We start from the raw sequence: 26,029 nt of genomic DNA on the forward strand, positions 1-26,029 counted from the left end.
CCACACTTATGCCTCAGGGGATCAAATAATGTTACACAAGACAACACAGTTCCACAGTGAAGATCCCTTAGCCCTTGCCATGCTCAAGAATGACACTAGCTCTTTATTGTACACTGGCTTCACCCTTAGTGTCTTTAAAGAACATGTTAAAATAACTCCAGCTATTCTACACTTCCAATTTTAAGATGCACATAATGGATCAAATTCTGATGACAATGATGAAGCTCAAGTTGAATTTACTTCAAGGAGATCTTGCTGAACACTTTAATGTGTCCCAGAGTGTAGTAAGCCAAATTATCTCCTACTGGATTGATACAATAGAGGAGCACATGAGAGTCTACATTCCATGGCATTTTATGTAGTAATTTTGGATATGTTGTGTAGTTTTTTGGAATTATTCAGTGTGACCATTAAATATAAAGTTTTTACAAGATCTTATATTACTTCGTTCTTATGCACACACACAATTAAAAAAAAATTAACCCACTGAAAATTATACAGTTTAGCAATGCTGGGTAAATAATCGTCAATTTGTCACTTTTTCAAAACTCATAGAACAAATTGAAAACATTCTGAACAGGGGTGTCAAACGATTCTTTGCATAAAAAATAAAAAAAAAAAAAAAAAAAATATATATATATATATATATATATATATATATATAAATATATATATATATATACAAGTACAAGCATATATTTAAGTTATTTATAACTTTTATTTCGGATGCAATTAATCAGCCCTAATTCTGCTCTGTAAAGGAATCAGTTTACAGATAAGGACAAAAAAATTTCATTACTACTTTAAAACTATCAACAAGTGCTTTCACAGATGAAAGAGAAAAAGGAGACATTAGTCATTTACCAGTTACCTAAATCCTAAATGAAAACTTTTCCGCTGTGCAGGTACTGATATGCCTCAGTGCTTTTATAATTCCGCATCGAAGACCTGTCTACTCCAAGTGACAAAACAAAATTAAAAATGTCCTCTTAAGTTATGGCAGGCCACTTCATCATTTCATCTTCCCACTGTGTTATACACCATGGGTGTGGTAAATATTTACCATCACAGTATTTAAAAGTGTTCTGTGTGTGCTCCCACCACATCGCTCCTTACCTACCGGCTAGCGAAACAGAAGTTTAACACATTATAAGGAAGTATGTCATTGTATTTACTTCCGCGTTGCAAAATAAGGTGGTTACTGAATGTGTCTCATCTCTCTTAAGGGTTTTGTCCTGATTTTTTGGATTAAAGGGGTCATATGACGTTGCTAAAAAAGAACATTATTTTGTGTATTTGGTGTAATGAAATTTGTTTATGTGGTTTAAGGTTAAAAAAAAACATTATTTTCCACATAATGTAGATTATTGTTGCTCCTCTATGCCCCGCCTTTCTGAAACGCATTCATTTTTACGAAGCTCAACTTTCTGAAAAGCGAGGTGTGCTCTGATTGGCCAGCTATCCAGTGGGTTGTGATTGGCCGAATACCTCAAGCATGTGATGGAAAAGTTAAACGTAAAATGCGTTGCACACATCTGTATATTTGGTTTGAACTGTTCTGGAACAGCATTGTGAATACAACTTAACCACTGATTTTGTGTCCTCTTTTGGAAGGCCAAACAAAGGAGTTTCGCTTTCACAACAAAACACACAGCATCTTCACGACATGGCGGCGGCAGCAAAACTACAGCAATAATAAAAGTTACGCCTTCTTTCTTTGCGTGAACATTTGGGCGGCATTATGCAAATCTTCCCACACAGTGACGTAGATGTGGGGGCGTGTTTAAACGAGCCATTTTAGGAAGGTGTGGACGAGTCTTAACTTTTATAAAGAATATCTCTTTGGGTTTGAGACTTTAGTCTTTGCAAATTTAGGGATCTTTTTTATTCACAAACATCTTGTAACACTCCAAAGAGAAAGGAAAACTTGAAATCGCATCATATGACCCCTTTAATTATTAACTGAGAATATCTCTCCAGGTGATGCCTGAGTCCCAGAGTCTGTCAGAGCCAGGTGGCACAGGTGGGCGGCAACAGATGAAACAGACACACTCTGTGTTCACTCTGCAAGGCACTGGACATCACTCTTCTGAAGGTAATTGGCACACAAGACATTTTAACTTTTAATTTGACTGTAATGTGGTCTCATTTACATACATTTTTCCATGCAGAAAAAATTATCAAAGGAGTAACTAAAGCTCATTCTATAACATTCTGTGTGTCTGTAGCTCAGGCTGGGATGATGGGTTCAAAACATGATCATATGTCATCTAGGTCAATATAAATGTTTTTTACAGTGTTGTTATTGTATAGTAAAAATATATATATAAAAAAAATATTTTTATCATTTAAAAATCATTTTAAACTAAAACTGAATAAAAATAAAATCTAATTCAAAATATTAATAAATTCTATTGTAGTATATAATAGAATTTTGACGGTTAACCACTAGATCCTCCTGTCAACCCTATTGGCAAAGGGCATCTCAGGAACCGCACTCCAGTGGTTTGAGTCTTACCTATCAGATATGTCCTTATTTTTTTTTTTGGGTGGTGGTTTTTCCGTTTTATCTCTAACTGTAGCCAAAATTATTCGATTCTAAGTTCTTGGACCACTTCTCTTCTCTGTCTTCATGGCATTATTAGGTTCTGTCATTCAGAATCATGGCTTTTCATACCACTGCTATGCTGATGACACTCAACTCTACCTCTCATTCCATCCTGATGATCTGACGATAGCTGCTCCCATCTCAGCTTGTCTAACAGACATTTCTTGCTGGATGAAGGACCATCACCTTCAACTCAACTTTGCCAAGACAGAACTGCTTGTGGTTCCAGCAAACCCATCGTTTCATCACAATTTTACCATCCAGTTAGGCACATCAACCATAACTCCTTCAAAAACAGCCAGAAACCTTGGAGTTATGATTGATGATCCGCTGACTTTCTCAGACTACATTGCTAAACTGTCCAGTCCTGCAGATTTGCTTTATTCAACATCAAGAAGATCAGGCCCTTTCTTTCGGAACATGCTGCACAACTCCTTGTTCAAGCTCTTGTTCTGTCTAGGCTATACTATTGCAATGCTCTCTTGGCAAATCTTCCAGCCAGTTCTATCAAACCTTTACAATTAATCCAGAATGCGGCAGCAAGATTAATTTTTAATGAACCAAAAAGAATGCACGTCACACCTCTGTTTATCAGTTTGCACTGGCTACCAATAGCTGCTCGCATAAAATTCAAGGCATTGATGTTTGCCTACAGAACCACCACTGACTCTGCACCCCTTTACTTAAATTCATTGCTTCAGGCTTATGTGCCCTCTAGAAGCTTACGTTCTGCAAGTGAACGCCGCTTGATTGTGCCATCCCAAATAAGCACAAAGTCACTTTTACGGACCTTTAAATAAAATGTTCCCTCCTGGTGGAATGACCGACCCAACTCAATCCGAGCAGCTAAGTCCTTAGCCATCTTCAAGAATCGGCTAAAAACAAATCTCTTCCATCTTTATTTGACCCTCTAACTCTAGTACTCTCTATTCTAATTCTATTCTTAAAAAAAAGCTTTCTAATCTTTTTGTATTATATCTGTTTTCTTTTCATTTATTATACAATTAACAAAAGCAAAAAAGACCTCTAATACTAGCTTGCTCTATTCTTTTTCTATTCTATCTGTTTTCTTTTTATTTATTATATTATTTATTATAAGTTAACTGAGACTTGTTACAGCACTTGTATATCATTGCTCTTTTGTTTATTTTGATTGCTTCCATTGTCCTCATTTGTAAGTCGCTTTGGATAAAAACATCTGCTAAATGACTAAATGTAAGTGTAAATGTATATAAATACTAAAATAAATACCTAACCCTTTTTTTAATTTGTGATATCAAATCTTATATTCATGCTTAATGCTTCTAAACTTCATTGTTATTGAAAAGTTAACTGTGCATTTCCCTATTTTTGGACTCTATCTTTCCAGTGCAGGTCAATGTTCGTGTTCTTCACACGCCAGACACTTCAGTTGTCATTCATCCTCTCGACCATTCAGAGAACAAGCCTCACAGTACCAAAACTGTGACCCGCCTCCCTCCACAGACGCACAAGCCAAAGGGGAGGTGCTTCCAGGAAACCACACCCAAACAGGCTGTGAGTGATAGAAGTATATGATTTGCCTATGAATTTCTTATTTAATATATATTTAACTACACTAATTATTACTCTTTCTTTTTACAGTGTAGTAGTAACCCTCTCCCTGGTTTGACCAATCAGGAAGACTGCTGTGGCAGTGTGGGTAATTCCTGGGGCCAAAATAAATGTTACAAATGCCCATTACTACCTTGTAAGTTCAAATAATTTCTGTTATAAAATTTTACTTTTCTTTGGGGGTTGCATTTTACTCTTTCCGTCAAAGTGATCAAAGTGTCTGTCCAGCCAAAAACGACCCCTTCTCATTACTAATTCTTTAAAAATAACAGTTCAACTCACTTGACTCTGTTTTTTATTATAATTTCGCACTGTCATGGCTTGACAGGTAGGAATGTGTCATTGCAGTCTTGGAGTTAAGTTTCAATATGGGCTAGAAGAAAAATGTTTTCTCTCTGTTACTCATTTGATGTCTCAGAGCTCAGTCAGACGGTGATCCTGGCCTGGTGAACGCTTCTGTGTGTGAGTGGATGTGTGTTAGTGTTTGCGTTCGAGTGTGTGTGAATGTCTGTGAGTGTCTCCGTGCCTCAGCTACATCACCATATTTTCCAGTGACACACCCTTTGCAGTAAAAGGAGACAAAAGTGAAGGCTGGAAAAAAGGATGAAAAAATGTTGGCTTTGGCAAAAGCCTTTCTGGAAAGCCACTCTGTCTTCTGTTCTTGCGTGTTCTTATACAGAAGAGAAAATATCAGCTTCAGAGAAATGTTCCCACTGCGGCCCTTTTCTCACTTTCTCACACACACAGAAGTGAAGCACATCACACACAGCACACCATGCTAACAGTTTCTCTTGGACTTACATCCCCTCACAGACACTTCTTTCATCAATTTTTTCAATGTCTTCCACCACTTTCATTTTTATTTAGCTTTGTTTTACATTCCCTCCATTGGTGTGATGTTTCATAGTTTCATGTGCTGGCTTAGTCAAACAACCAAAGCAGCTAGTACAGATGCTTTTTCTAGGAGAAATGATTAGTAATTTGTCTGAATTTCTCTCATGCAGATGCTGGGAAACACCAGACTATAGTAGAGGACTTTGGCTCCACGTGCCCTCAGGGATACAAGAGACTTAACAGCACTCACTGCCAAGGTAATGTGTGTGTACATGTTGGATTGTGTGTGTTGTATAGGTTTAACAAATTGTAGTTATGTTGGTTTTCATAAAATGTACACATCCATGAACATTAAATTAACACAAACAAGACAGCTGCCAAAACATTTTCTATCATGTGGTTTAGGGGAAATGTTACATCCAGCCACAGGCAGAAAAATTGTTTATACTTCTGTTTGCTACATAGCCAGACCAGTGATTTTTTTGACAAGATTATTGAGGATGAATCTCATGTGTAGTAGGTGGAGTTTATGATAACTACCATTTGGGCCTCAATTCAAATTTACAAACCTCAATTGAAAGTCATACTAGATAAAACTTTGAAGCTACTCAATCATGTGATCTAGTTATCTTAGTATTAATATAAAAATAATACAGTAATTGTTAGAACATTAATTCAGTCATGACAACTCTTGGGATAGACTGTAAAATCTTTATCAATGTAAATTAGGGATGCACCAAATATCATGGTGTGTTCACACCAGACGTGAATGTAATTATTCACGCGAGTAGATTACATACAAAGTCAATGCAAAGACGCGAATAGAGGCGAATTTGCGAGGAGTGACGCGAGTGATGCGAAATGCATGACACGTTTGCCACGAACACACAATATTCGCCCTTAATCGCATCTTCCACACAAGTTCAAAAATATTAACTTAAACAGTGAAGAGCTTCTTGACACGTCCAGTTGTAGCCGTCTGTTATTATGTAGGTCTGGAGCATAGAAAACCATTAAAATCAGTTGTATTGGTAGTTGTATTATTAGCATGGCTACAGAGATGCTGCTATCATTAATAAAAATAATAGTAATATCAGTGTATATATACAGTAGTAAAATGTAACACACAGATTAATACACAATCCTAACATTATTCATCCTCCTCTGGATTGTGCTGTGAACATGTCGGCATTTGGCTTTCCATTGTATTTGGGACTTTTTGACAAGAGGTACAAAACTGCGATTGTAGTTATCTCCACCATGGTTGATTGCGCTGTTTTAATTTGCGCGAGTGACACAAAAAACATCCCGTGAGCAGTCTTATCAACTTCTTTCAATGGAAAATAGCTAAAGCCAGCTTGAAAAGTCGCTAAATGTCGCTAGATGATGTCATGCACTAATTAACATATTCAAGACGTCATTGCGTCATATTACCTTTTACATTTGTTTGCCTCTCTGTGCTCATACTGTATTTTAATGCAGCCAAATTCTCAATAATACTTTTTTCATTAATATATTTTACTGTTTTCTGTTGTCAGACAGATGAATATGAAATACTGAAATGCGGCCCTTTAAGACTACCCAGCTCTCCTTTCAAGATGTTAATCTGCACAAAAATCCTGATTTATCGTCTGATAAAATCAAATAGACATAAAAAATACTCTAGTAATTTATAGTAAATACTATAGTGTTTTTGAACCATACTATAGTAAAGTGTATTATATTTTATATATTATAATATTTACAACACTTTAATGAATGCTACAGCATACTGTAGTATTAACCATAGAGAACTGATAAACTGTAATAAATACATACTTTAGTTTTTACTACAGTAAACTGTAGTGTATTTTACTATAATATACCCTATAGTTGTAGAAAACTTAGTACAGTATTCGGTGAAGTAATTTGTTCATATTACTATAGTTGTTATATTACCACAGCAACTATAGAATTACCACAACAAATTAATTAAATTACTTTATAGTTCAAAAACACTATAGTATTTACTATAAATTACTAGAGTATTTTTTCATGTGGTCTGTGCTGTGATTTTGGCTATATTTGCATGTAAAATGACTAAGGTTTGTCCGTAAGACAAAGAACATTTCACATTACAAACTGACTGCAGCTGGGAGCGACTGCCTCACGAGGACTGGGCCGCCAGTGAGTGCTTTGGGACAGGGGTGGGGCCCACAGCAGCACCTGCTGCACGTTGAGAAGAGTAAGAACAATATGTGCTTTCACGTCAGAGTCGCCAAAAGTCTCCAATAACACCAGAAAAAAATGCTAGATTTGTCGCTAGTCACTTTTTTGAAAATGTGTCGCTAGAAGGGTCTGAAAACTCGCTAAAAATAGTGACAAAGTTGATAAGTTGGCAACACTGCCCGCGAGTAATCTAAGTATAGTATTGTAATATTTTCTAATGTTTTAAAAGAAGTCTTTTCTGCTCAGCAAGGCTGCATTTATTTGTACAGTAAAAATGCATGCCTGATTAAAGGAGGGTGTCTTAAAAAAAATATTATTTTACTAACTTATTAATTTTAAGTTAAATTGTGCTTTGTTGGTATAATGTCTGCTAAAATGTAAAAATGTTCAGTGTTAAAACATTTTTATGGTTTTTTTTTCTTTGAAAAGCAAGACAAAACAGTAAAAAGTACAATTTGGCTATTGAATTTATGCAGTGGTGAAAAAAAATTGGCTAAAAACCGTGTTCTGTATTCGACCTTCGACACAGTGTTTTATTTTGTTCGGTTTCAGCTTTGGCCAAGAATGTTCTTTTTAGTGCATCCCTAATGTAAATAGAATGTGCATAGGTTTTCTGCTAAACGCTCGGATCATAAAATTAAGCATAGCATTCATTGAATACGTCCAGGTTATATAGGTAAACAGTAACGAGTAAGTGAATCTGATTGGCTGGGAGCATTGAACTGAATGAACCAATTAGAATGCAAGTAGTTTCATAGCTGAACTATTCACAAAATTCAGATGTATTTAAAGATATATCAACTCACTCTAGGGCCCTTCATGGTAGAAACGTTGTGACAGAATTTCCTAAACACCTATAGAAATCTGCAATTAGTCCTGTTAAGTTGCATTAAAAAGGATTTTATCCTAGAAATGCAAGTAATAGTAGAGCAGTCCCAATATCCATTCCAGAGACAGAAGTCAAGGACTTCCTGCCAGTTAGGAGATATATTGTTGGTATATAGACCTGCATAGTTTCAGATTTAGAATAATAGCAGAAGAGAACATAAAAATATCAGATAATTCAGTGATAAGCTGCATTTATGATCCCACTGAGGGAAATGCTTGGTTGGGACGAGGCAAGTGAATAAATTGAACACTAGCAAAATGACTAACAACATCTGTCAGGTTTTAGTGCGAGCAGATGCTTAAGACCTTTGATATACTGTAGGTATCCTCTTAAATAAAAATATTTATTTAGGAGAAATCAGAAAAAATCTAAGGTGAACAATGTGATCAGAACAAATAGCACAAGATGAATTAAAGTAAACTCAGTACTTACAGTAACTCCTTGAATTACAGTAACTCCTGCTTCTCAATTGCTTCTCAAAAACCCATCAGCGCCATTTCTGACTGCAGTAGAATTACTTAACAGCCCTAACAATGACAGCTGGAAAATCAGTTACAAAACTGGATCTTTGACAAGAAGAGACCTGAGTACTTTCTCTTTGACGTGAAATGTCTCAGTTGGTTTACCTTGATTTAACTAAATTTGATATCTTTGAAGGATAGTCTTTTAATCATTGTAGACAATGTTAGACCATCTTAAATTTTACCCATGAGCATAAACATTCACCCTGATTCTAAACTGATTTCCTTTATTTTACTCATAAAGGACCAAAAATGTTTTTTTTTTTTAATACATATTTTTCATGGATGTATTACAAATACTAATGACTTTCTTCTTGTGCATTTTTTTACTTTCTCTGTCTTAGACATAAATGAATGTATGCTGCAGGGGCTGTGTCAGAATGGAGAATGTTTAAACACACAGGGAAGTTTCCGCTGCACCTGCAAACCTGGTTATGTACTGACAGAAAGGACACGCTGTGTTGGTAAGACATAAATATGTGTGCAAACTTGCATATAACACTATACAGGATGGCCAACAAACCATCTTAAAGATCTTTTTACTCTCTTAGCATCAACAGCAACAGTTGAGCAGGGGCTCTGTTATCTTATGGTTACGGAAGCAGGGAAATGTGAGCATGCTCTTTTAACACACCTTACCCAGGAGATCTGCTGCTGCACTGTGGGTAAAGCATGGGGAAGCAACTGCGAGAGATGCCCACAGGATGGGACAGGTGAGTGTGCCTTTTGAGTGGGGGATGTGCACCATTCAGAATTGATTAGAGAATGTATTTTAACAAATTAATTTCCTGAATTAAATATGAAGGTAGCAAACGGGATGCAGAATTACAATTTAAATTTGAATGTAGAGAAGTAGAATTAAAATGACTTTAAAATTTGAAAAATATTTTGAACTTTAATGTTTAAATATTTAAGAGATGTTTAAAAAGCTACCTATAGACATTTTGTATTTAGTTTATGTTTTATCATATTTAACAAATTAACTTTTGTAGACCAGGGTGGAAGAACACTTAATTTCCCAGAATGAATTATGCTGAATTTCTTAGTGTTTCAATCCATTAAATTCCTCCTCTTGTCATTCAAATTCAAATTCAGATTTAGCTTCTTTTTTGCTAACTAAATTAAAATTCTAGCTCAATTCTTCAATTCTGAATTTTGCCCAATCCTGTTGTGAACATGTGTCAGTATCTTTAAAGGTTTTGAACCTTTGACAAAATAATCTTTGGTATTTTTCTCTCTAATTCTTCTTTCTCTCTCACTCTATCTCTAGCTTCCTTTAATAAGATCTGTCCAGCGGGAAAGGGGATGTCTTTCCTGACCTATCATGGCACTCTGACCATTCAGCCCTTCCTGACCAGTATTGAATACATTAATCCTGACACTGGTACAGACATTTGAATCAGTTCTGAGATAAAGATTCTTTAAGATTGATTGCTGTTTTTTTATTGACTGATTATTCCTTGTATCTTTGTGTTTGTGTTTCAGAGGTCAAGCTTCCGGTAAGATTCTGGTTCTATGCCTAAACTATCAATCGAGGGAAGAACAGAAACCAAAAATCATCTTTGACAGAAATCTCAAAGTCACAGTTTTAATAACATACAGTGATGTGACATACAGCCAAGTATGGTGACCCATAGTCAGAATTCATGCTCTGCATTTCCCATCCAAAGTGCACACACACAGCAGTGAACACACACACACCGTGAACCCACACCCGGAGCAGTGGGCAGCCATTTATGCTGAGGCGCCCTGGGAGCAGTTGGCAGTTCGGTGCCTTGCTCAAGGGCACCTCAGTTGTGATATTGCTGGCCCGAGACTCAAACCCACAACCTTAGGATTAGGAGTTAAACTCTCTAACCATTAGGCCACGACTTCCCACTTAATAAATATAATTATGGGAGATCAGTTGTAGACAGTTCACTTAATTGATTTTGCTCTCATGCTAACAGGAAATCCCAATTCAGACGACCACACCCATGCAGCTCTCACCAATCAGCACACATGGGCCACGCCACCCAGGTACATTTTAGAAAATGTAGCGATGTGTTTCTCCACAGCTCACATGGAAGTGCAAATATCAACACAAAATGCAAAATGTTGTATGCATAGCATTAATTATATAATTATTTCTTATTTCATTTACTCACAAACATTTAAGCATTTATTTATTTTTAAAATGTGTCTTTTTCTCTACCAACCTCTTCATTTTTGCTTCTGTCTCTTTAGTCATTGTGGCCAGGCCAACAACTCCTCCCATAGTCCATGTGCCTCCAGAGAGTGATTCACATGAAGAGGCCCAGACACAGGTCTCACGTGAGTTCCATGACAGCTTGTCAGTTAAATCTGCAGTATTGGTCTATGCAAAGTTCTGTTTGGTAATTTAATAAGAAAAGTGCTTTTTTTTACAATTATGGATTTTTCTTTGGGTTTGGGTATGACAGCAATGGATGACTGCAAGCTGAACAGGAATATATGCGGCCATGGAGAGTGTGTGAACACGCAAAATGGTTTCATGTGCCACTGTTACACTGGATATCGACCACATGCACAGAGAAAGAGTTGTGTTGGTGAGTACACACATGTACAGTACAGGTCAAAAGTTTGGAAACATTACTATTTTTAATGTTTTTGAAAGAAGTTTCTTCTGCTCATCAAGCCTGCATTTATTTGATCAAAAATACAGAAAAAAATGTAATATTGTGATATATTATTACAATTTAAAATAATTGTTTTTAAATTTATTATACTTTAAAATGTAAAGTTTAAATTATCATTTATTTCTGTGATGCAAAGCTGAATTTTTAGGATCATTATCACATGATCCTTTAGAAATCATTCTAATATGATGATTCATTATCAAAGTTGGAAACAGTTCTGCTGCTTAATATTTTTTCAGAACATGTGATACTTTTTTAGGATACTTTGATGAATAAAAAGTAAAAAAAAAAAATATATATATTTTGAATAAATGCAGTTCTTTTTAACCTTTTATTCATCAAATATATTAGACAGCAGAACTGTTTTCCAACACTCATAATAAATCAGAATATTAGAATGATTTCTAAATGATCATGTGATAGACTGGATGTTACATGTGACACTGAAGGCTGGAGTAATGATGCTGAAAATTCAGCTTTGCATCACAGGAATGAATTATTTTTTTAAAGTATATTCAAATAGAAAACTATTATTTTAAGTTGTAATAATATTTCACAATATTACTGTTTTTTCTGTATTTTTGATCAAATAAATGCAGGCTTGATGAGCAGAAGAGACTTCTTTCAAAAACTATTAAAACTTTTAAACTACTATTAAAAATAGTAATGTTTCCAAACTTTTGATCTGTACTGTAAATACACACACATACTGTACAAACAATGAAATCAAGGATGTACTCCGAAATAAATGCCTGCATTTGTAGTGCATAAAATATTATACACTACCATTTAAAAGTTTAGAGTTGGTAAGATTTTCTATTGTTTTTAAAAGAAGTCTCTTATGCTCAGTAAATGTTGCATTTATTTGATAAAGTAAAAACAGTAATATTGCAAAATATTATTACAGTTTAAAATAACAGTTTTTTTATTTGAATAGATTTTAAAATGTAATTTACTCCTGTGATGGCACAGCTGAATTTTCAGCTGCCTTTCCTTCAGTCTTAAGTGTCACATGATCCTTCAGAAATCAAGTTGATTTGGTGCTCAAGAAAAATGTCTTCATATATCATCAGCAATATAAACAGTTGTGCTGCTTAATATTTTTGTAGAAACCATGACACATTTTTTTTCAGGATTCTTTAGTCAATAGAAAGTTCAAAAGAACAGCATTTATTTGAAATGGAATGGTATAGTAATTGAATGGTAGTGTATAATGTTTAATAAAAGTACTATATAAAACAACTATATTAGACAATAAAGATAACATAAAAATATATACAATGTTCTCACTCTTTCTGTAGATGAAAATGAATGTGACTCTGAGCCATGTGGTAGAGGCACCTGCATTAACACCGTGGGTTCCTACAGATGCAACTGTCACAGTGGCTACAAACCTGTGATGCATCATGGGAAACGCAGATGTATTGGTAAGCGACCAGCATTGTCTATTCAAAGGAAGTGGACAGCTACCATATATAATGTGCACGTATCTATACAGATGGCTAACACTTGTATGTTTTCAGATGTAAACGAGTGCATTAAGCCTGATATCTGTGGAGTTGGAGGGCATTGCACTAATTTGCATGGATCGTATAAGTGTGAATGTCTGCCAGGCTTCCGGAGCAAATCACGCAGACAACCTCTCTGTGAAGGTGAGGACACCCACCCATAATATGCATAGACACAAAACACCTAATTAATTTGAACTGTAGACAACTATAAACAGTTCATGTTCATCCAAAATGGTTTATTCAGTTTTTTATGAGCAGTGTATTTAAATGTCAGTGAATGTTTGTGAGAGTCTCATTGTCTATGCTGTTGATGTCTCTCAAATGCAGATATTAATGAATGTTTGGACCCGAGTATCTGTCCTAACGAACAGTGTGAGAATACTGTTGGATCCTATGAGTGCATACCCTGCCAACCTGGATACCAAGCACAGGGAGGAGTGTGTTACGGTCTGAATGCTTACACACATACAGAGATACATGTGTATCCACTCACTAACAGTTTAGCTCATATTCTTAGAAATATAGGCCTAAGGCCATTCCGACTACCATCAGCTCCTAGCACAGACTTCCAGACATTTCATGACTAAACCAAAACAACTCTCTTTTCACTCCCGTTTGTGCATGCCATTTGCTGTCGTTATATTTTTACTATATATTATTATTTTTATCTATTGGCCGCGCTGCTCGCTAGATATTGGTCATGGAAAAACCATGTACACTACTATTCAGTAATTATAATTCTCTTTGTAATAATATTGCAATAATATTTTACAATATTACTGTTTTTACTGTATTTTTGATCAAATAAATGCAGCCTGGATGAGCATAAAAGCTTCTTTCAAAGGCATTAAAAATGATACAAACTGATTTTTTCACACCAGATGAGAAACACAGTGCATGGCACATTGTGATGTGGTGTGAGGCAGCGTTTTGCTCTTCATCTGGTGTGTGATCCCCTTAAGTCATCCACTAGATGTTTTTATGTTGAATGTACCTGATTGTAGGCTGTAATCCATTCCAAATTACATGACAAAAAATCCATTACATTATGCATTTCAAGTAAAATAATCTGACTACCTTTTGATTACTTCTAGATTTCTTTTGACCTGACTCGTTTATCAAATTTAAGTAGTACAATCTTGTACCATATTGATAAAAAATACAAAGAGTTAGAAAATATATTCCATTCGTTGTGATTAACAACATTACGTGCATTAAACATTACATTATGTAAAGGTTTCCCAAACGGGTTCATAAAGGAACAGCAATGGGTTTGTGAGTTTAACGAAAAGCTAATAATTAATTAAATTATAAAACTGCAAAATTTAAATAAATCAATTAAAATAACTACAATCAAAATAAACCCAATAAAACTAAAAAAAAAGAAAAGAAGATATTTTGAAAATATTTTACGTCTATCTGCATGTCATGTGATCATTAACCAACATCAGAGAAACGTAAACATGCAAATGGGTTACTTAATTATTAAAATATTATTTTAAAATCGCAGGGGTACTTCAGATAAACATATTAGGTGAAAGCGGCTCAGATGAAGTTTGGGAATCTATGCATTACATAAAAAAGAAAATAGTAATGTGAATTTGTGCATTTTAATGTGTTTAAAAGACAAAAGACACAGTAATACATGTTTAAATAATGGTCATAGTATGATACATTGTTGAAACTTTTTAAACCTGCAATAATTTTTATAAATCCAGTGGTCAAATGCAGTGTAGCCACCTGACTAGTGACTGGTCTTTGTGTGAATGTCCATAAAACTGGAATTTCAAATTATATACAAGCAGTAGACTATTTTAAAAGGAACATTCAAAAGATGAAAAGGAGGAATATCAGGAGAATCAATAAATTATGAATAATTTATGACTTAATAATGTGTTGATTGTATGTAATCATGTCATCAATAAAAAAGTAACTGTAGTCTGATTATGAGTATTTTAAAATGTAATGTAATGATATTACAAGTACTTTAAAAAAATTTATTTAATCCAGATTACATGTAATCAGATACTACCCAGCTCTGATTGTAGGAAATGTGATGAATGTGGGGTGTTTTGACAAATAAAGTTGACAATTGCGTAATCTTACAAGAGATGTCTGTCTCTCTCTCTCTCTCTCTCTGTTAGATGTCAATGAGTGTCAGAAGCGGGGTGTTTGTCTGAACGGCCGTTGTGAGAACTTGGCTGGATCGTATCGATGTCTGTGTAATGAGGGCTTCCTGCCTGAGACTGACAGCAAAGGCTGCAGAGGTCAGTGGCACACAGCCAATAAAACTAAACAATGTGTTGATTAATGCAAACTTAATCTTGCCATTCAGAATGGTTTTAAATTAGATTTTATTACTTCCTGCACAAGTTCATTCTAAAGAGAATAAATATTCTGTGCAAACACAACTTACATAAACAGAATTGAGCATGTATGTATGTGTTCTTGAAAGTTATGTGTCTGTTTGTCTCTCCACAGACATCAATGAGTGTCAGGATAACCGTCTGTGTGCTAACGGTCACTGCATTAACACTCAGGGATCATTCCGCTGCCAGTGTTACCCTGGTTACCAGCCTACACAAGAGGGAAGCCACTGTGAAGGTCAGCTAGTAATTACTAACCCATCGTTGCGAGTCTCATGAACTTAATACTGCACATAATACTGCAATATCTGTATTCTACAGTACAAATTGTATAGGGACTGTAATGCACTGCAGAAATGTTTGCATTTTTCAGTTTTAGTCTGCAGATTTGGGGTTGATGGAATTTTCACAGAAAACCACATAGTGTATGATTCCATCCAGTTGAAGGATATGAAAGCGTGTTTGATATTTTGAGCCAATTGTAGAGCACATATTGTTTTCATTTGTCATACATCTCCTAGGCACAAGTTTCTGCAGGAGATCATTGTGTTCAGAGTGACTTGAAAGTCTGGTAGTGTGATCTGGTGGTGTGATCTTCACTCGTTTAGTGTATAATGCCCAGTTCTTCTCTGTTACCATTTAAAAATTCAGCCATTGTATGATACCTAGTGTTTTAAAATCTCTTCAGATATTAAAAAGTTGTGTAGTGTATTCCAGTCTTTAGCATGGCTGGAAAACCGTACTGACCAATCAGCATTCAGGACCAAAAATATTCTTCTGTATAACAAACATTTATGTTGTCAAAAATATGCAATAAAGCCAATAATCCCCAAATGTAAACAATCCGTATGAAGAGTCTTATGCTCACCAAGGATGCATTTATTTAAACAAGTGAGACAGTAAATTTTTGAAATTTACAATTACAATTTTAAAATCACTATGTTCAGTTTAAAAATATTTTCAAATATGCTTTATGTTGGCACCAATAGTCTCGTGGGCAGCATGCCAACATATCATGCCATTGCGCTTTAGGCATCCCGAGTTTGAGTCCTGACTCTCGGACCTTTTCTGATCCCATCTCCCTCTCTCAGTCTCAGTTCAATATATATACATATATATATAAATATATATATATATATATATATATATATATATATGTATATATATATATATATATATATGCACCCCCCCCCCCCCCAAGACCTGTAAATCATCTTACATTTCATGCAGTTGACTGTTATGATGCAGGGCAACAACTCCAATAATATTACACGAGTGCTGATTTTGTCCCGAAATAAATGTGATTTTATAATCAGTAAATAAGTAGATATTGTGTTATATTTTAAACAAAATATTATGTGTTTTTGCTCAATTTTGCAAAGAATATATTCCCTTTAAAGCCATAGCAGAATTGTTGTGTGTCTTTGAGCAACAGTTTCTGAATGAAACCGCATTTTGAACTAATTGTGTGAATCAATGATTCAAAGGCCCATTCATAGTTTACTTCTTTCCTGAATGAATCAGATGTTTGAAGGAATCGAATTAATTACATTTACCGCCACCTGCTGGCAGATTTAGTTTCTTATTTAGAGTCATAATTTACTCTCACGTCCCTCATGTCATTTCAAACCTTTCTTTTGTGGAACATAAAAGAAGGTATTTTGAAGACTGTTGGTAAAAAGAGCTGTTTTGGTTACCAATGACTTCCATTGAATGAACAAAAAAATTAAGATGTTTCTCAAATTATCTTCTTTTATGTTCCATAGTTTATGTTAGGCCGTTGTAGCCTAAATGTTTATGTGTATTAACTTTTTTTGCTGAATCAAATCAAATATTTTTAAGCTACAATTTGTAATGTCTACTTGATACTTTCTCATTTAACACTAAAATATCTTTAAATAATCTTTTGTGGGTATTTTCACAGTCAAATTTATTTTGCGATTAATTGTGATTAATTTGATTAATTAATCAAAACATCATATAATTAATTTGATTACAATTTTTAATTGACTGACAGCCCTAATATATAAATATATATATATATATATATATATATATATATATATATATATATATATATATATATATATATATAATTTATTTCTGTAATGGAAAAGCTGAGTTTTCTGCAGTCATTACTCCAGTCTTTAGTGTCACATGATCCTTCAGAAACCTTTCTAATATGCCGATTTGGTGTTCAAGAACCATTTCTTCTTAGTATCAACATTGTAAAACAGTTGTGCTATTAAAAGTTTTTTGTGGAAACAGTGCTACATATTTTTCAGGATTCTTTGATGAATAGAAAGTTCAAAAGCACTGCATTTATTTGAAATAGAAATTTTTTTCGCCCAATTTTTCATCTTGTTCACCCAAAAATTTAAATTTTGTCAATGTTTACTCACCCTCATGTTGTTCCAAACCTGTATAAGTTTCTTTCTTATGTTGAACACAAAAGATGATATTTTGACAAATTTTGAAGAACCAAATATTTTCTGGTCCCCACTGACTCCATAGTAGGGAAAGGAATACTATGCAAGTCAATAGTGACCATCAACTGCATGATTACCATCATTCTTCAAAATATCGTTTTATGTTCAACATAAAAAAGAAACTCTTACAGGTTTAGAATGACATGAGGGTGAGTAAATAATGGGTAAACTATCCCTTTAACATTATAAATGTTGTGAACTTTTGAATGATAGTGAGCATATATCTTTTGTAACCCTTCTAATACAGCTGAAACAATTCACTAATGCACACCATACGTGAATCAGTAGGAATATTTTTGATCTCTTTAGATATTAATGAGTGTGAGCGAGCTTCCTACTGTCAGCAAGGACGCTGTATCAATACGATGGGATCTTACCACTGCGATTGCCAAAAAGGATACAAGCCCATCCTTGGGCGCCGATGCCAGGGTATGAGTTTTCACACTTTTTACATCACCCAAATCCTTATCTTGGTCTTGGTCCTCTTGTTCACCTTTTTACACTCTGTCTCAGATATAGATGAGTGCGCTTTAGAAAGGAGTCTGTGTCAGCCTCACGGCGTATGTGAAAACAGACCGGGTGGATATGTGTGTGTGTGCAACGATGGTTACGAACTGTCTGATGACAAACACAGCTGTGAAGGTGAGAGTTGGTTTAGTGTGTTTGATCACATGAATTTGCATTGCCTATTTTTTTTTTTTTTATGAAATTCGGTTTATATGTTTCTGTTTTTTCCACACAGAGGTTGAGATAGATCGGAATGATAAGAAGGAGTGCTACCTAAATCTAGATGACACCGTGTTCTGTGATAGCGTCCTGGCAACCAACGTTACTAAGCAGGAGTGCTGCTGCTCTATTGGCGTGGGATGGGGAGATCACTGCGAGATCTACCCCTGTCCCGTCTACCACTCAGGTTCGATTACAGATGAATTATTGATGGTAAATTGGTCCATCAGTGTTTGACTGATGTTGTCTGTTTTTTTTTTCCAGTGGAGTATCTCTCTTTGTGTCCAGTTGGCAGAGGATTTTACTATGACGAAGGAAAGATGGGATATGGATTGCCTTTGCACAGAGGTATATGTGCATGCATTTTTGTATACACAAACACAAACACACTCCCTCACATAATAAATTAAATCCTCTGACTTTCATGCTCTCTTTGTAGATATTGATGAGTGTGTATTGTTCTCTAACGAGATCTGTAAGGAGGGACGTTGTATGAACACACAGCCTGGCTTTGAATGCTACTGCCAACAGGGATTTTACTATGACAGCAATCTACTGGAATGCATCGGTAAAATCACACACTGATACACAAATTTTACTGTCCATATACACACTTACACAGACATATACTCTACAGTTTATACATTGTAATAAACTTGAATCAAAAAATCCTGAAAAGAAATGGATCATGATTTTTACAAAAAATATTAAGCAGCGCAGCTGTTTTTAACATTGACAATGATAAGAAATGTTTCTTGAGCACCAAATCAGCATGTTAGAATGATTTCTGAAGGATCACGTGACACTGACGTCTGGAGTAATGGCTTCTGAAAATTCAGCTTTGCCATCACAGGGATAAACTACATTTTAAAATATGCTGAAGTAGAAGAAAGTTATTTGAAAAGAAATTGCAGTATTTCACAATATTACTTTTTTAGTGTTTAAGTGCTGCTTTGGTGCGTATAAGAAATTTATTTAAAAAAATATTAATAAACTTTGGAACAGTGGTGTGTAAAAGTACAATATTTTGTACAATGCCATGATGTGTTTACAAATACAATAAAGAAATAAATTTTTGGTAAATAATTAAATAACAATTCTAAATCTTATGTGTTGTTATTTTTCTCATGCATTGTAATGGGCTATGATATTTAGAATTTTGCTTTGGTTCAAACAGTCCTTATTATATTATATTATTTTTTTTTAAAACCACTTTAAATAAAAATAAAAGCATTTTTAGCATCCAGTATGATACTAATATTTGAAAAGGAAAGATTTTTTTGTGTTCTGCTGTACTGCCCACTAGTGGCAGAAAGAAGGATGTTTTGTGTCATCCACTAGGGAGCAGTAGAATAACACAGGTACAGCACCCCTATTTGACATACCAACACATTGATTAACCTTTATCTTTCATTTTTATCAAACTCAAATGCATTGTAAAATTCCTTAACAGTATTTTGTGTCTCTTTCCCCCTGTAGATGTGGATGAATGTCATGACGAGTCCCTGTGTACCAACGGACATTGTGTGAACACTCGCGGTTCGTTCTACTGCACCTGCAACCTACCCTGGGTCCCTGATGCCTCTAACAAGAAGTGTGTCTTTCCCACAGTTACAGGTATGTATTTATAATCAAGTGTGTGACACTTGGTAGTAAAGTGACCTTATTAAAAAGCTTCTGCCCCGTGTGAGATTCGAACTCATGAACTTCAGATTAAAACGCTTCTGCCCCATGTGAGGCTTGAACTCACGATCTTCAGATTTAAAAGCATATGCCCGTGTGAGGCTTGAACTCACACATTCAGATTAAAAAACTTCTGCCCGTGTTAGGTTCGAACTCTCGACCTTCAGATTAAAAAGTTTCTGCCCCGTGTGAGGCTCGAACTCACGACCTTCAGATTATGAGACTGACGCGCTGCCTACTGCGCCAACGAGGCTGTGGCCCACATGTACACAGAATGCTTTATGTAGTGACACAGCTGCATGTTTCTATCAAATGTATCTGTAAGGGAGCCCTGTTACTGCAATCATAAAACCCCCAAAAGGACCCTTAACCCCTTAAATCTGTTCTTTCAGAGCAGTTTCACTGTCAACAAACAACGAGTTGAAACAGTAATACAATAAAAAAAAAGATAAAAAAAAAATATACAAGTCAAAAAGTGACGTGACATACAGCCAAGTATGGTGTCCCATACTCAGAATTTGTGCTCTGCATTTATCCCATCCAGAGTGCACACACACACACATCGTGAATGCACAGCCAGAGCAGTGGGCAGCCATTTATGCTGTGGCACCCGGGGAGCAGTTGGGGGTTCGGTGCCTTGCTCAAGGGCATCTCAGTCGTGGTATTGCTGGCCCGAGACTTGAACCCACAACCTTAGGGTTAGGAGTCAAACTCTCTAACCATTAGGTTACAAATATGTAATCTACATATTTGGTGGACAAATATGACAGAAAAAGGATACAACTGAAATAAATAATTTAGCCTACTGTACAGAAATTGAATAATTTATCAATTAAATAAAATTTATAATGTTACCATTTCAAATATTTGTTTTAAATCAATTCTGTTCTTTTGAAATTTCTATTTATTAAACAATCCTAAATTCTTAATTCCTAAATTTCCTAAAAATTTTTAAACAGCACCACTGTTTACAAAATGTTTCCTGAGTATCAAATCAGCATATTAGAATAATTTCTGAATGATCATTTGACACTGAATACTGTAATAATGGCAGAGATGGAATAAATAACATTTTAAACAGTTTTTTTTGTACAGTTGTTTAAAAATTCAATTAATATTTCACAGTTTTTTTTTTTTTTTTTTATAAATGTAACATGTAAAATGTAATTAGCCTTGGTGAGCAAAAGAAGACCCCAAACCATTGAATGGTAGCCACTAGCCTATGTATTTTTGATTTATTCAAAAAAAAAAAATATATATATATATATAATTTATTTAATTATTGTAAACTCAAGTATCCTAAGGAAAAAAATTTTGCTTCAGGTGTGGATGAATGTCAGGACCCTGCTAATTGCAAAAATGGCCACTGTGTAAACACCCAAGATTCCTATTATTGCATCTGCACTCCTCCCTGGATTCTGGCAACCGACCGTAACAGCTGTGTCACACCTGAGGAGCAGGCGGGTGAGTATAGTTTTACGGGAACATCACAGTCCTAATAAAAATGGCATGAGTTCTTATAATGTAATGTACAGAAGGTCCGTTTTATTATGGCACAAAATGTGCTGGGCTGTTCATTTCCTAAGAAATTCAGCTGCTCTTCCTGGAATAGTAAAGATGAAATAACTCCAGGCATTTATTGAAGTTCTCACCCAAGACTGTGTGCTTCTGATGTCTCTCTCCTTGTCTTCCTCCCTCCTGCTTTTTTCTCTCTATCTGTCCTTCTCTCTGTACATCTCTTTAGTAACGGGTGTGTCTGTGGTGCACCTTTCAGATGTGAATGAGTGTGAAGATCCCTCCTACTGTAGGAACGGGAGATGTGTCAACACTCCCGGCTCCTTCCACTGCATTTGCAAGCAGCCACACACCTTCAGTGCAGCCCTCAAGCAATGCGTCTATGATGGTGGGTATCACAAGTAATCTGCATGCAGACTTGTGATTGGTGGAAACTGTTTTTTTTTTTTATTATTATTATTATTGAATGGCCTTCATGTGGCTTGGCAGTCCACAAGTTATTACTCTGAACCTCGGGTTTCCACATGACTGCTGAGCTTGGACCATTAAAGGTGTTTTAGCAGTGTTAGCGTTGGAGTTGACTTTGTTTCCACCTGCCATTTCTTCTGTGAACCTTCTGTATTTTGTTTCTTTTTTCATGTCCTCCATCATCTGCTTACCTCTGTCTTTCTCAGACCGCACTGCAGCACACAAGGACATTTGTTTCCGGGAGGTTGATGAGGATCTTATGTGCACTATGCCACGAAATGAGCTAACGGTGACGTACTCCGAGTGCTGCTGTCACTACGGTCGAGGCTGGGGCCCAGAGTGCCGGACCTGTCCAAATAGAAATTCAGGTATCGAGAAAAAAAGGGTGCATATATTGGATCAAAAATACAAATAAAAATTTTTTTTTACACATTTTTCCTGTGGCAGAGTTGAATTTTCAGCAGCCATTACTCCAGTCTTCAATGTCACATGATCCTTCAGTAATTATTCTAACATTCTGATTTGTTGCTCGAGAGACATTTCTTCTTATTATTATCAATTAGAAAACAGTAAATATTTTGTGGAAAATGGGAAATATTTTGTTTTTCTTTAGGATTTTTGATGAATACAAAGTAAAAAACAGAATTCTTTACTGTTAGTTTTGATCAATTTAATGCATCCTTGCTGAATAAAAGTATTAAATTCTTTAAAAAAAAACTTTTGAATGAACGTAATAGAAAAAAAAAAACATTTGTTAGTGTTGAATTTTCTTTTTTACATTAGCAAAGCAGGTCGAAAAGGATGAAATTGTGATCTACTAAGATGAAATGAAATATCAACCATGACTTTCCTTCATTTTGTTTCGGTGTGTGTGCACTGTGCAGTGCTTTTTAACAGGTTGTGTGAGATGCATTTGGAGACTGAGTCTGACGGAGAAGGGGACTTCCTGGCAGCTTTCTCCAGTTACAACCCAGGTGACCTTGCCAGTGTTATGCACCTTGAGCTAAATGGAAAGACTCAGAACTGGCCGAGTTATTCATGACTCTTTCTGTCACTCTCACTTGTTTAGAGGGAGTCAGTTCAGAGGAAGACTCAGACGAGTGTGGCTGTGCTAATGGTCGGTGCGTGCGCTCCTATCTGGGTACAATGTGCGAGTGCAATACTGGATTTGTACTGGACCACTCGCGAACACGCTGTATAGGTGAGTATGAATGCAGATCCTTAAACACACTCACACATAATCATTAAGGTCATGTTCCGGAAGTCGACATATTTCATCATTTGTAAGTGTATGGACAGACATATTTTAAAGCTCTTTCTCTCTTTCTTCCTCTAGATATCGATGAGTGTGCGGGCCGAGGGACAGGGCAGAGTCCCTGCAAGAATGCACGCTGTATTAACACCTTCGGTTCATACAAATGTCACTGTAAACTCGGATTTGTAGCGGCACGCCGACCAAATGTGTGTATACGCGCTAGGGCTCAGTAACAGCACTGCGGCTCATCCACACGGCCCACACTCTCTCTCATGTACATACAGAAAAATTCATATGCCACCACTAATACACATCATCAAATCTAGTATAACTGCAATTAGGAACATTTACCCATAAACACACACACACACACGAAAACATTTCATGTTTCACATTCTCATTTCCTGTTAATCATTTTCTTATGCTGGGAATTAATCATTAACTTCTGAAATATTAAGATTTTATGTTGCTTTTATTGTATACTTTTATTCATATCAGTTTGCACCCATTTGAAATGTGTTTGTTGCTGGACGAGGGTTTGTCATTGGATGAAATGTGTCTTCTAACTTAAGTGGGTTCATTTTTTTTGTAATTATGTTGCTGCTCAGCACGTTTTGGTTAACTTTATTACAGCTCAATATTTTGTTGAGTATTGTATTTTTTCTGTATTTCTTTTCTTCTTTTCTAAGATTTAAATTTGTAAGACTTTCAAGTCATTTTTTTTCTTATTGGTTTCTGCCCTCTTTCAGTTTGATATCAACGATCATTTGATTTTTGGGATATTCCTTTGTTTGTATTGATGTCTGTTTGTTGTTCACCATTGATAGTGTTTTGTTCTATTAATCTGCTTTGTACATTAATGTCTTTATTTGATAATGCAACCGTTGTCATCTTTATTTGGTTGCACTGAGAACCTTATCGTTTTTATATGAAGTTAGTCATTGACAAATATGCCAGTGATGATTTTGGTTTTCTGAACCATTTAAATTGCGCAAAAATGTTCTACTGAAACAGAATGAAAAAAAAAAGTTTTCAATTCCTTAAATACTTTTTGCTTTCTTAATGAGACAGAACTGCGAGGTTATTTTTCACAGAAAAAAAAATTGACCTAATAACTACACAAGTGCATATACCAAAGGAATGAATATAAATTAATAAACAAGAAAAAATAAGTCAAACTCAATGCTTAGTGCTGCTGACTGATTTTCTCTCTATATTTGTCCTTTTTATTTCATTTATTATAATTAGGCTGTAGCGGGGTGTTTTGGTGCAGGAAATTGCCAATTGTACTAAGAATATGGCAGTGGCTTTATGGTGAGGGAAACTTTGTCAGCTTGTTTATTATTCTATAGACATTATCCCTAATTGAACACAAAATATTGGGTATATTGTCAATTATATCAACTACTTGATTCCAAAAACTGGTCTAATTTTGCTTTGAGTAATATCTGCTGCTTTGAAAAATTGCATAATTACACTCATTCAACTACCAGCTGTAGTATCAACTGCTCAGACACTTCTAAAGGAGAGAAAGAAATCAAGTAACAACGAGAGTAATAGAGCTACTATAGCACATGATATTTTGTGCTAAGATGAACAATATCATCAGCTCTTAGATTTGTTACATTATGATGTGATTGGTTTACAGGCTGTCAATAACTTGTGTACAGAGATGGAAATATGTTTTTACATAACCATTACTGAAATTTTACTATATTAAGGGAACTTGTTTAAAAAAATAAAATACAAGCACCTTGTTTTGGTGTCAGTTTACAATCTTCTTCACATTCCACACTTCATTCCTCAGAGAGTCAGTATTATAGGCATGCTAATAATGTTGAAAGTCTGTGGTGTTCTACCTCCGCCTAGTGGCAAAACCTACAACAATCTTTTCTGTTGTTGTTTCTGGCACTAGAGGGCAGTAGAACCACACTATAACATTAGAACTAGAACTATAACATTGTTTAATTCTTTCTGAAACAAACACATCCACGAAGACACATTTATAAAATGTTTACATTCAAGACTTTCTTCATATAAACCGCATTTCTAGTTAGTCTCTCTCTCTGTCTGTAACGTTAGATGAAGGTGATTTAGGCCCCGTTTACACTAGTGCGTTTTCGTTTTAAAACGTTCACACTACTCCAGCATTTTCGACCCTCGAAAACGGAGAGTTCGAAGAAATCAATGCAGACCTCGTTAGAGTCTCTGTAGTAAACTTGGTACAATGTGTGTTTACACCATGTGCAGCCCAGAGCCCGCCTTGTATATCTGACGCAGCCCAGAAAAGCGCGCTTTCAATGCTACATGAGTCTGTATTTGCCGTTTTAATGACTAAAAACCTCTGCCCCGTGTGAGGCTCGAACTCACGACCTTCAGATTATGAGACTGACGCGCTGCCTACTGCGCCAACGAGGCCATGTGAGCATAGCGTGCAGGGGCACGTGATCTATTCTCATCCCTTACTAGCGTGGTCCAAATTTGTTGTTTTCCGTTTTACTTAGCAAAGCAACAGATTTTGAACACACTAGTGACGGGTGAGATTAAACTATTCTCATCCGTTGGATCACGTGCTATTTGTTTAAATTTCACACTACGTGAGTCAAAAGGACAGTCTATAGTTAAGACCCATAATTAGCACGCTACCAAGATTTAACACAGGACCAATCGCGTGCTCTGACCGAGCTGTTACAAGGCATTCCGCCA

General features: G+C 35.6%; 1 protein-coding gene and 2 non-coding genes across 6 annotated transcripts in view; 1 reads left to right on the forward strand and 2 right to left on the reverse strand.

Moving 5' to 3' along the window:
• Window positions 1-24,506, forward strand: part of LOC109065114 (latent-transforming growth factor beta-binding protein 3-like) — a 41,311-nt gene extending 16,805 nt beyond the window's left edge. Inside the window, exons 3-30 of one of the 4 annotated variants that reach the window (XM_042724354.1) lie at window positions 1,981-2,095; window positions 3,978-4,144; window positions 4,232-4,337; window positions 5,206-5,292; window positions 8,998-9,117; window positions 9,205-9,366; window positions 9,924-10,037; window positions 10,139-10,152; window positions 10,603-10,672; window positions 10,880-10,966; window positions 11,095-11,220; window positions 12,612-12,737; window positions 12,834-12,962; window positions 13,149-13,268; window positions 14,966-15,088; window positions 15,303-15,425; window positions 17,986-18,105; window positions 18,190-18,318; window positions 18,419-18,589; window positions 18,667-18,750; window positions 18,842-18,970; window positions 19,882-20,019; window positions 21,409-21,549; window positions 21,860-21,988; window positions 22,275-22,436; window positions 22,953-23,042; window positions 23,138-23,269; window positions 23,405-24,506. In XM_042724354.1, the coding sequence (XP_042580288.1) occupies window positions 1,981-2,095; window positions 3,978-4,144; window positions 4,232-4,337; window positions 5,206-5,292; window positions 8,998-9,117; window positions 9,205-9,366; window positions 9,924-10,037; window positions 10,139-10,152; window positions 10,603-10,672; window positions 10,880-10,966; window positions 11,095-11,220; window positions 12,612-12,737; window positions 12,834-12,962; window positions 13,149-13,268; window positions 14,966-15,088; window positions 15,303-15,425; window positions 17,986-18,105; window positions 18,190-18,318; window positions 18,419-18,589; window positions 18,667-18,750; window positions 18,842-18,970; window positions 19,882-20,019; window positions 21,409-21,549; window positions 21,860-21,988; window positions 22,275-22,436; window positions 22,953-23,042; window positions 23,138-23,269; window positions 23,405-23,556 (3,366 nt within the window). In that variant the 3' untranslated portion in view covers window positions 23,557-24,506. Of the gene's footprint in view, window positions 1-1,980; window positions 2,096-3,977; window positions 4,145-4,231; window positions 4,338-5,205; window positions 5,293-8,997; window positions 9,118-9,186; window positions 9,367-9,923; window positions 10,038-10,138; window positions 10,153-10,602; window positions 10,673-10,879; window positions 10,967-11,094; window positions 11,221-12,611; window positions 12,738-12,833; window positions 12,963-13,148; window positions 13,269-14,965; window positions 15,089-15,302; window positions 15,426-17,985; window positions 18,106-18,189; window positions 18,319-18,418; window positions 18,590-18,666; window positions 18,751-18,841; window positions 18,971-19,881; window positions 20,020-21,408; window positions 21,550-21,829; window positions 21,989-22,274; window positions 22,437-22,952; window positions 23,043-23,137; window positions 23,270-23,404 lie in introns of all 4 variants that reach the window. The other 3 variants (XM_042724353.1, XM_042724351.1, XM_042724352.1) reach the window with 3 other exon arrangements.
• On the reverse strand, window positions 20,266-20,338 carry trnam-cau. Its single transcript has one exon. It is a non-coding gene; the product is annotated as a tRNA-Met (tRNA).
• A 1,162-nt stretch (window positions 24,507-25,668) lies between the features above and the next one.
• On the reverse strand, window positions 25,669-25,741 carry trnam-cau. The gene has a single exon. It is a non-coding gene; the product is annotated as a tRNA-Met (tRNA).
• Between the last annotated feature and the right edge of the window lie 288 nt (window positions 25,742-26,029).

The sequence above is a fragment of the Cyprinus carpio genome, chromosome B5 (genome assembly GCF_018340385.1).
Source record: "Cyprinus carpio isolate SPL01 chromosome B5, ASM1834038v1, whole genome shotgun sequence".
In the NCBI taxonomy this organism is placed as follows: domain Eukaryota; kingdom Metazoa; phylum Chordata; class Actinopteri; order Cypriniformes; family Cyprinidae; genus Cyprinus; species Cyprinus carpio.